The 10,263-nt window shown below is 36.7% G+C and overlaps 1 protein-coding gene across 2 annotated transcripts in view; it reads right to left on the bottom strand.

Moving 5' to 3' along the window:
- Nucleotides 1–8,645: 8,645 nt before the first annotated feature.
- LOC139172312 (CD59 glycoprotein-like) overlaps nt 8,646–10,263 on the bottom strand; it is a 12,883-nt gene continuing 11,265 nt past the window's right edge. For both annotated transcript variants that reach the window (XM_070761282.1, XM_070761290.1), the window contains one exon: nt 8,646–9,160. In XM_070761282.1, the coding sequence (XP_070617383.1) occupies nt 8,952–9,160 (209 nt within the window). In that variant the 3' untranslated portion in view covers nt 8,646–8,951. The remainder of the gene's footprint in view (nt 9,161–10,263) is intronic.

Genomic DNA, 10,263 nt, shown 5'->3' with positions numbered 1-10,263 from the left:
ACTTTGTGTTTCATCTTTTTTTTCTTTTTTGCTGTTTGGGTCTCACATACTCAATCTTTCATTTTTATTTTAAATTTTATTTATAAAACATTTAAAAAGAAACATGACAAGCATACAATATATACAGTGTTCCCTCGATTTTCGCGGGTTCGAACTTCGCGAATAGCCTATACCACGTTTTTTCAAAAAATATTAATTAAAAAATATTTTGTGGTTTTTTTTCTATACCACGATTTTTACCACCCGATGACGTCATACACCAAACTTTCATCTGCCATTGCTGATTGGCCGAAATCTCAGGCAATCAGCATTGTTATCACAAAAATGTAATTATTCTTAATAAATAATTATGTTTATAAATATCAGGATAACTAAGTGTCTTATTCAATGGTGAGTACCAGTAATAATGGTGAGTAAATGGTTGTTAAGGGAGTGGGAAATGGTAATTTAGGGGTCTAAAGTGTTAAGAGATGGCTTGTGATACTGTTCATAGCCAAAAATGGTATATTTACTTCCACATCTCTACTTCGCGGAAATTCGACTTTCGCGGGCGGTCTCAGAACGCATCCCCCGCGAAAATCGAGGGAACACTGTACATTACAATACAACAATACAAACATATAACAAAAAAGAAAAGGTACATGATGGTCTGTTCAGTATTAGCATTAATTGTTCTCTTTTTTCTCCCTTCTATTTATTTTCAATATGTTTGATTTTAGATTGATTAAAAAAATTCCTTTGTTATCTCTGATCTTGGTTCTACTCTATCCAATTACATAAATTGTTGCAGGTTTTATAGTAATCTGTCTCTAATTTGTCCTTTAATCCTTGCGACAGTCAAAATATGTAACATTAAATATAACTTTTTTCATACTTTTCTATCATTATTCCCAATAAGAATAATTCGGATTTCAAATTAATTCTCATGATCAATATTTCCTCTAGCCATTGCTTAATTTTTCCCCAGTATTCTCTTGCCTTGTGACATTCTCACCACAGATGAAAATAAGTTTTCATGGTTCTCTGACATTTCCAACATATTCCTGATGCATTCTTATTTATTTCTGCTAGTCTTACTGGTATGAAATGCAACCTATAAAACATGTTATAGAGGGTTTTTTTTGTATGAGGTGGCCAATGTTATTTTTCTATTTCTATTCCATAGGTCTTGCCAATCATCCAGATTTATATTATACCCAAAATCTCTACACCATTTAAACATTGTTTCCTTTACTTGTTCTTCCCACAAAACCTGTTCTAATAAATAATAATATATTTTTCTTATCATTCTTCTGTTCCCAAAATCATTTTATCTAATCCTGTTGTTTCTTTCTTTATACCTGGTCCTCTTGTACCCTCTACATATCTCATTTATATTTGCAAATTTTATACGTTCTTTGTTTAGTTCTTTCCTTGTTTTTAAATCTTCTTTTGTATCTAACAATTGTTGATATGTTATCACATTTCCTTATTATGTAAAATTTGGGTGTTGATACATTTCCAATGTGGATAACCAGTTTGGGATTTGTATGTAATTTTGTGCCTTCATTTTCCTTCAAACTTCTATTAAGGCATTTCTAATGTGGTGTTTTTGGAAATATTTTCACATACTCAATCTTTCACACATGTCCATTCCTACTGCCACATAAAAATATGACATAAGGTGGATACAGGAAAGAAACAGATACAAATCAACCCATATAACAGCATAGGCATCCAATAAAACCATGATTATGTTAATAATATGTGAATTATGAAACTTTATAACAAAAACACCATAAATTATGTATTCCCATTGTTTAGAATGATTGATTGTCAAAATGACACAAATACTGTACATATATACATACATTGTATCATGGCAAATGCAATGTCAATTTCCCTCATCCCAAATGCCTATTTATGATAACTATATAATGATGGTGGTAACGATATGGTGGTATTCACAACTCTAAAGGAAATATCTTATACAATATGGAGTGCTGAGAACTAGCAGCTTATCTCTGGCCACCTCATCTGATTGGTGTTCTGGTCTGGCTGGGATCTGGCTGGCTGCTCCAAGAATACGAGCTTTACAGGCTTTTAATTTTCAAAATAACATTGCTTTATTTATTTTGCTTCCACATTGGAATTCATCATATATGGCTCCGGCATGCAAAATGTATTCCAATCTCACAGACAAAAACTACAAAGTAATAATTCTTTCTAAATGAACAGGCTGTCTACTTCAAACATCTTCTTATCTCTGGGTCAGGTTCACGCTACTTAAAATAGTTTTATCATGCAATATAAAGTCTCACTTTTCCCGAGAAATGGCAAAAGCATCCATCTTGTTTATAGCACTTTGCAGAAAGCATTCATCTTTTCTGATCAATTCTGGATGTGATGTAATTAATTAATTTACACACTCTGAATGGCATATTAAAACTTCTTCCCCCCATGTTCATCTTTTCTTTTCTCTGACCTCTTGAATTTTTCACTTAACCAGGAACTCCTCTCTACACCCCCATTATCTAAAGAAGTATTACTATGCAAACCTTTGTTGGATGGCTGTTCTATTTCATTTTCATCATCACTAGCCTCCTCCACATCTCTTAAATCAGGGTAATTAACAACTTCTACATTGTCTTCATCTTCTGAATCTGACATTTCCAAAGGCTGACAAGGAACACTCACAACATATGGCATGCATGATGTATGAAAGTATTGATTGGGACAGGGTCAGAGGTTTTATGGCTAGTAGAATTTGAGACCAAGCCATAAAGAACAAATTGGAATCACTCTACACTTTGCAAGTACGTTGATGTTCCCAATTGTAAAAAATTATAAATTAGTACACCCTTATTTGGTGGAGGGACTGAATGTATGTTGCCGGGTGGCAGGAGCACAATTCATTGTGCACTGTTTTGTGTTGTGTGTATTTTTATATTATAAAAATCAATAAAAAATATTTTTTTTAAAATGAAAGTATTGATTGAATTCAGGGTTTTTTAAATTGCTGTTAATTATTATGGGTTTTTAATCTTTATTAATGGGGTTAAATTGAGGATTTTTACCATTATTAATTGTTTGAAATTGACTTTTTATTGTATAGTTTTCTTTGTTGTGATCCGCCCAGAGTTCTGTGGGGTTGGGCGGCATATAAATCAAATTTAAAACTAAATAAATAAATTAGAATATAGCCATTTTCTAGTGCAGTGATGGCAAACCTTTTTTTCCTTGGGTGCCGAAAGTGCGCACACATGCACTATCGCATACACATGAGTGCCAGGCAGAGGTTGCTACTTACTGCCTCTACTGGTGCGCTTCCCTATTATTGCCCATACTTTATTCAATAAAGTATGGGCAATAATAGACATAGCATCGTCAGTTGATATGTTACTGTTCTGTACTAATTGGTATGAGTCCAAAGTAGATGGAAGACTAGTCTTTATATAGTTCAATACTAATCTCTCAAAACATTTAATGACAACAGATGTCAAAGCTACTTGTCTGTAATCATTAAGAGATTCAAAATTGAATCAAAATTGAACGGGTCCAAAGACAGGCTACAAGAATGGTGGAAGGTCTTAAGCATAAAACGTATCAGGAAAGACTTAATGAACTCAATCTGTATAGTCTGGAGGACAGAAGGAAAAGGGGGTACATGATCGAAACATTTAAATATGTTGAAGGGTTAAATAAGGTTCAGGAGGGAAGTGTTTTTAATAGGAAAGTGAACACAAGAACAAGTGAACACAAGAACAAGGGAACACAATCTGAAGTTAGTTGGGGGAAAGATCAAAAGCAACGTGAGAAAATATTATTTCACTGAAAGAGTAGTAGATCATTGGAACAAACTTCCAGCAGACGTGGTTGGTAAATCCACAGTAACTGAATTTAAACATGCCTGGGATAAACATATATCCATTGTAAGATAAAATACAGGAAATAGTATAAGGGCAGACTAGATGGACCATGAGGTCTGTTTCTGCCGTCAGTCTTCTAGGTTTCTAAGACATATCATTGATGTCTACTTGGGGACTGGCACTAAAACAGGTATCTTCAGATAGGCAGGGATAGAGCACTGCAACAGGGATAGATTGAAAATATCCACGAACACTTCAACTAGCTGCAGCACAGTCCCTAATAACTCATCTCATGATTCCACCAGACCCAGCTGCCTTGCGCATATTAACATTCCGGAAAGCCCATCTCACCTCAGAAATCTGCAGTAGAAGTGGTTTTCTATCAATGGTAGATGTTGGTGATGTATTATCAGTGGTGAATGCTGGGCATGATGGTTGATCCTGTTTCCACATCATAATGGCTGAATAATTGATTTAGTTGCTCAACCAAAGAATCACTCTCTGCCCTGTGATTTGTAGCAGGCCTTGCCATACCCGACAAGAGTTCAAGTTCTCAAAAAGATGCTCAATCCTCTGTCTGTACGTAGATTTAGCGCCCCTGATACCCTTTTTCAATTTAGCTCTTGCCTCACTATACTGTAGAGCATCACCAGAATGTAAAGCAGAATTTATAGCTAGCCCAAAACCATAATAGATAGCATTGAGGACCACTGACAGGTCAACAACAGCAAGGATGATGGCAGAATTCCCATTCCACTCTCCACAGAGATCATTGACAGGTATAACAAATGCTGTTTCTGTTGGGCCTGATTTGAGGAGTATACATAATCCTTTTCATTCAGGATCTTATGAAACCACCAAGAAAGGCAAGATAGGAAAACTGGTCATACATTATCCAGGCAGGTGAGATCAAGTTGTCGTTTCTTGAGTAGAGAGCAGACCAAAACTGTCTGGGGAGTGCAGGAGAGGGGAGGAGAAGTCTCCTCCTGCAATGAGGAATGTATCACTGCTTGAGCCCACCTGACAATCACCATGCTTTTACCAACCAGAAGGGACAAGGATCTAATTGACAGGTAGTTGAATTGACACCATCAAAGATCATTAGATACAATAGGATCAAACTGTTCCCAGATGGTACGTAGCAAAACACTTTACAGACAAAAGATACTATATTGGAAGACTTTCCTTGTTATTATTTATTTATTTATTAGTTTAATAAATAGTCTTTTTTGTAATTATTGTCCATCTCTTAATTTTTAAATTGTGGCTCTTTTTTAAAGACAGACATCATATACTGTATGGACAAACTTTCATTTTCCAGCCCTGCAGAAAAAAATACATAACAGATCCCCTGAGTCTTCAGAGAGGGGCGGCATACAAATATCGTAAATTATTATTATTATTAGTAGTAGTAGTAGTAGTAGTAGTAGTATTTATTATTTATTATTTATTATTTATTATTTATTATTTATTATTTATTATTTATTATTTATTATTTATTATTTATTATTTATTATTTATTATTTATTATTTATTATTTATTATTTATTATTTATTATTTATTATTTATTATTTATTATTTATTATTTATTATTTATTATTTATTATTTATTATTTATTATTTATTATTTATTATTTATTATTTATTATTTATTATTTATTATTTATTATTTATTATTTATTATTTATTATTTATTATTTATTATTTATTATTTATTATTTATTATTTATTATTTATTATTTATTATTTATTATTTATTATTTATTATTTATTATTTATTATTTATTATTATATGCCACCCAACTCCCCTAGGACTCTGCGCAAAGAGAACAACATCTAAAAGGGAACAATTTAAAAAGACAATATAAAACTCATACATATCTTTTGTGGCAAAATCTAGATGATGCATCATTTGATCAATAATTCCAGGCCTGCCGCCAAAGCCAAAAAGCTTTCCTGGCAGAGTGAATTACATTAACAGAGTGGAGACGAACATTCTACAGCAGAGATTATAAAATGTTTCAGTCAATAGGCTCCATTGTGACATTTCACACAACACTTAAAAGCCCAAATAGTAGATTTTGCTGAGTCTTGTCAATAGCAACAATGCTGACTATTGAGAGCAAAGAAAGTTCATCACGGAGGAGGGCTGGGACTTTGAACATTCCTGAAAAAAATACAACAAGGCACAATATCTCTCGTAAGTAGTAAAGGGGTCTTTTTGTAATTGTTCTCCATCTCTTAATTTTTAAATTGTGGCTCTTTTTTTAAGACAGACATCATGTACTGTATGGACAAACTTTCATTTTCCATCCCTGCAGAAAAAATACATAGCAGATCCCTCAGGTACAGGTTGATGCACCACAACAGTGATGGCGAATCTATGGCACGTCTGCTACAGGTGACATGCAGAGCCATATCTGCCAGTACGTGAGCTGCTGCCTAGCTAGCGAGATGATTTGTGGATTGTGCTGAGGCTCTGGAAGGGCGTTTTCAGCCTCCAGAGGGCCTCCAGGTGGGGCAGGGGAGTGTTTTCACCCTCCCTAGGCTCCAAGAAAGCATCTGGAACCAGGGCGGGCAAAATGGGGAGGCCCACCAGAAGTCAGGAAACGGGGGAGTGGGGAGGTCCTACAAGCATGCATGGGACTGGGGCAGCATGTGGGTGTCATGCACATGTCTGCAAATGGCAGGGAGCATTGAATTATGAGCAGTGAAGGGCTACCAAAGTTTTTACTAACATACTGTGGGAGTGGCTCATGAAGCATTTCCTTCCAACATCTTTGAGGGCAAATTGGGTGCTCTGGGGTGGCCACCCCACAACGTTCCCCAACGTCCAGGCAGTATCCCACCCCTGATTATGAGTATGGGCACTCATCAGTAGCAGGTTGCTACCAGTATGGACCACACCATAGCTCCGATAGGGTAAATGGAGCTTCACGCACACACCCGCACATCCAAGTGAGATTTTGCTTCTACACATGCACAGGAAGCAAAATCTTGTGAGGGCATGCGTTCGTGCATGAGATTTTGGCAATTTGTTTTGCTTCTGTGCATGTGAGGAATGGCAAGGAGGGGTGAAATCTATTAAGATTACCTGACTCTGGAGTCTCAAGATTCTTCTACAATTCCATTCAATGGGGAACTGGGGAGTTTCCTGCTGGTATGTGTTGTGATTCAGTTTGAGGCTCCTCAGGGAACGGCTGGAAGTCTGCCGGCTCCATGCTCAGAGGGGGAGGACGAGGAACAGGAGGACGAGGAGGACCAGGCAGACGGGGAGGAGGAATGTCAGGCCGAGGAAGAGGGAGAACAGCCTGAGACCCCCGGGGGGAAGCTCACCCCAGCGAGTAGCCTGGAGTCCTTAGATGAGAACGCACAAGCCATCATCGATACGAGGCAGAGAAGAGCAGCACAACGAAGGGGACAATTAGCCAGGTATTTCCATCCCTAATAGGCAACAGCTGGGTTTGGGTGTGGTTATCCCCAGAAAGGTTGAAAAGGCAGGCCCGCCCTTCCTGTATTGTGGAGAGTTATCTTTTGGGAGTTCTGTGACCTTGCTTCGATCCTTGGCGTCTCTGATTCTGGTTTGTGGCTTCGAAGGCTGAAAACTTGGGGGAGGCGTGGGTTTTATTATCTACAATGGTGTGTGTGCCAGCAAGAAGCCTGTTGTATTGTCTGGCCATCGTGACTCTTCTGTGAAGCCTCATAGCAGTCCAGTTTGTAAGAACAGTTTTTGTTCTCTGTGTTTGTTTTCAAAGAGATAAAGTGACTTTGCTTTTTACCAGCGTGTCTGGCTGCTTTTTTCAGTTGGTGTTGAAGTCTGGGGGCACCCAGACAGAACAGTATGGATAGATGCTTCCTTCAAAGTTTAAGTATGTTATCCAAACAAAAAATATTATTTCCTGGTAGCAGTGATAATACCCTAATAAGTGCTAAATAAATACACCTCAGAATGCTACTAAGAAATGAGGAGCAATCTGACTTTGAACAGTTCATTTAATCACAGACAAGTCTGTGATAAGGAACCACCCACGAAAGTGGCAGGGAGATGGCGTGCCATTCACGGTTATCACTAAAAGGGTTTAGCTCAGGGGCAGGGGAGGGCTTCTGCCCAGACAGATTGGAACACAGTGCGGTAGCAAAAATGGAGCTCCACCCAAGAGCACCCAATTTGCACTGAAAGATGTTGAAAGAAACATAGAAACATAGAAACATAGAAGACTGACGGCAGAAAAAGACCTCATGGTCCATCTAGTCTGCCCTTATACTATTTTCTGTATTTTATCTTAGGATGGATATATGTTTATCCCAGGCATGTTTAAATTCAGTTACTGTGGATTTATCTACCACGTCTGCTGGAAGTTTGTTCATGTTGCTTTTGATCTTTCCCCCAACTAACTTCAGATTGTGTCCCCTTGTTCTTGTGTTCACTTTCCTATTAAAAACACTTCCCTCCTGAACCTTATTTAACCCTTTAACATATTTAAATGTTTCAATCATGTCCCCCTTTTTCCTTATGCAAGGCATCCTGCATAAGCCACGCCCACAATGTGGTAGTAAAAATTTTGGTAGCCTTTCACTGCTCAGAGGTCTCCAACCTTGGCAACTAAGTCTGGCGGACTTCAATTTCCAGAATTCAACTTCAACTTCCAGCAAAGCTGGCTGGGGAATTCTGGAAGTTGAAGTCCGCCAGGCTTAAAATTGCCTTGATTGAGACCCCTGGTTTAGCCTCCAGGAGAAGCTTCATCTGTAGCATCAGAAAAAGCCTCAAGGTAAACAAAAAAAATCAATCCACATTCGAATGTACAATAGCACTTTTATTGCAACAATTGCTTACAAATTAAAATGGGATTGGCAATTTTTTGAAATTTAAAACACCACAAGCAAGCCGTTATAAGTCCTCATTTGACTACCTGAACATCTTACAGATTAAATGTAAATTTCCAAATAGAAATTGAGTAAAGAAAGGAAAAATATGAAAAGTGTAGCATATCAAATAAATTTTATCTGCTGAATACTGTATCCTAATAATTCTCCAGCAGTAACACTTTCTCAAAAGATACCAGTGTTCAGTATCTTTTTAAATTGAAAAACAAGGCCCCATTTTAGTTCCAGACTAAAGGCTTTAATAAATGAACAACAGTCAGTAAAAAAGAACCACTCAGGACTATCTTGTTAGCTACTACATTTGGAGCATTGTTACACAAGTCCCAGTTGCAGCACTTGTACTTGTAGCTATTCAAATGTAAAATCTCTGAAAGATAATTTATATTACAGCGCGAACGTGACCAGCAGCTAGATAAACGTCCTCCACCTTAAAAACAAGAAGAAAATTGCAAGATTAGGTTGTATCCTACTTAATTAAAAATAAAAGTTCTATATATGTATATAGGCAGAAAAGGTGTGTTCAGCAGTTTCATAGCCTTTTTATAGGCAGTTCAGTTAAACACAATAACTCCTTAAATGATATTTTTGTCTCTTTATATCCTACTTTTCTGTATAGTAATCGCACAATAAAAATTTTAAAGAGTTGCTGTTTTTCTGCTATAGAGTAGATAAAAGTCAATCAAAAATGAACATGTGCATCATTGGAAACAAAAGTCAGTTTTCTCACTTGAAATTTCAATTTCAATTTGAAATTTAAGCCCCTAGAATTTACATAAGCCCGCCTGCTTGACTCTCTTAGGGGTTTGCAGAGCTGCTAGCACCTACTAGAGAACTGCTTTTCCAAGAAAGAAATACAATTCTGTTTAGCCCACTATTAGCATAAGATTTCTCAGCATCAATTCTCCTCCATTTCCCTGCTTGCCTGGGTATATTCTTGACAATCTTATTTTTAAAAAACACATTTCTTTTCAACCTTTGCTCTAGTCTAATGAAATATTTTTATTTATTGCTTTCCCTTATCTATCTATCTATCTATCTATCTATCTATCTATCTATCTATCTATCTATCTATCTATCTACCTACCTACCTACCTACCTACCTACCTATCTAGCTATCTAGCTAGCTATCTAGCTAGCTATCGATCTATCGATCTATCGATCTATCGATCTATCGATCTATCGATCTATCGATCTATCGATCTATCGATCTATCGATCTATCGATCTATCGATCTATCGATCTATCTAGCTATCTAGCTATCTAGCTATCTAGCTATCTAGCTATCTAGCTATCTAGCTATCTAGCTATCTAGCTATCTAGCTATCTAGCTATCTAGCTATCTAGCTAGCTATCTATGTATTGGATTTCTATGCCGCCCCTCTCCGAGCACTCGGAGTGGCTCACAACAGATAAAATATACAATACACAATATTTTGCTCTTGTTTTGCTCCCTTTACATATCTTAAAATAAAACCAGGAAAAGGAATGTCTTATCTTTTTTTCTAATGCATGATTTTTTGCAAATTAAGC

Source organism: Erythrolamprus reginae, chromosome 1 (assembly GCF_031021105.1).
Source record: "Erythrolamprus reginae isolate rEryReg1 chromosome 1, rEryReg1.hap1, whole genome shotgun sequence".
NCBI lineage: Eukaryota > Metazoa > Chordata > Lepidosauria > Squamata > Dipsadidae > Erythrolamprus > Erythrolamprus reginae.
Note: the sequence above shows the minus strand (reverse complement) of the source record. Positions and strands in the feature narration are given on the sequence as shown.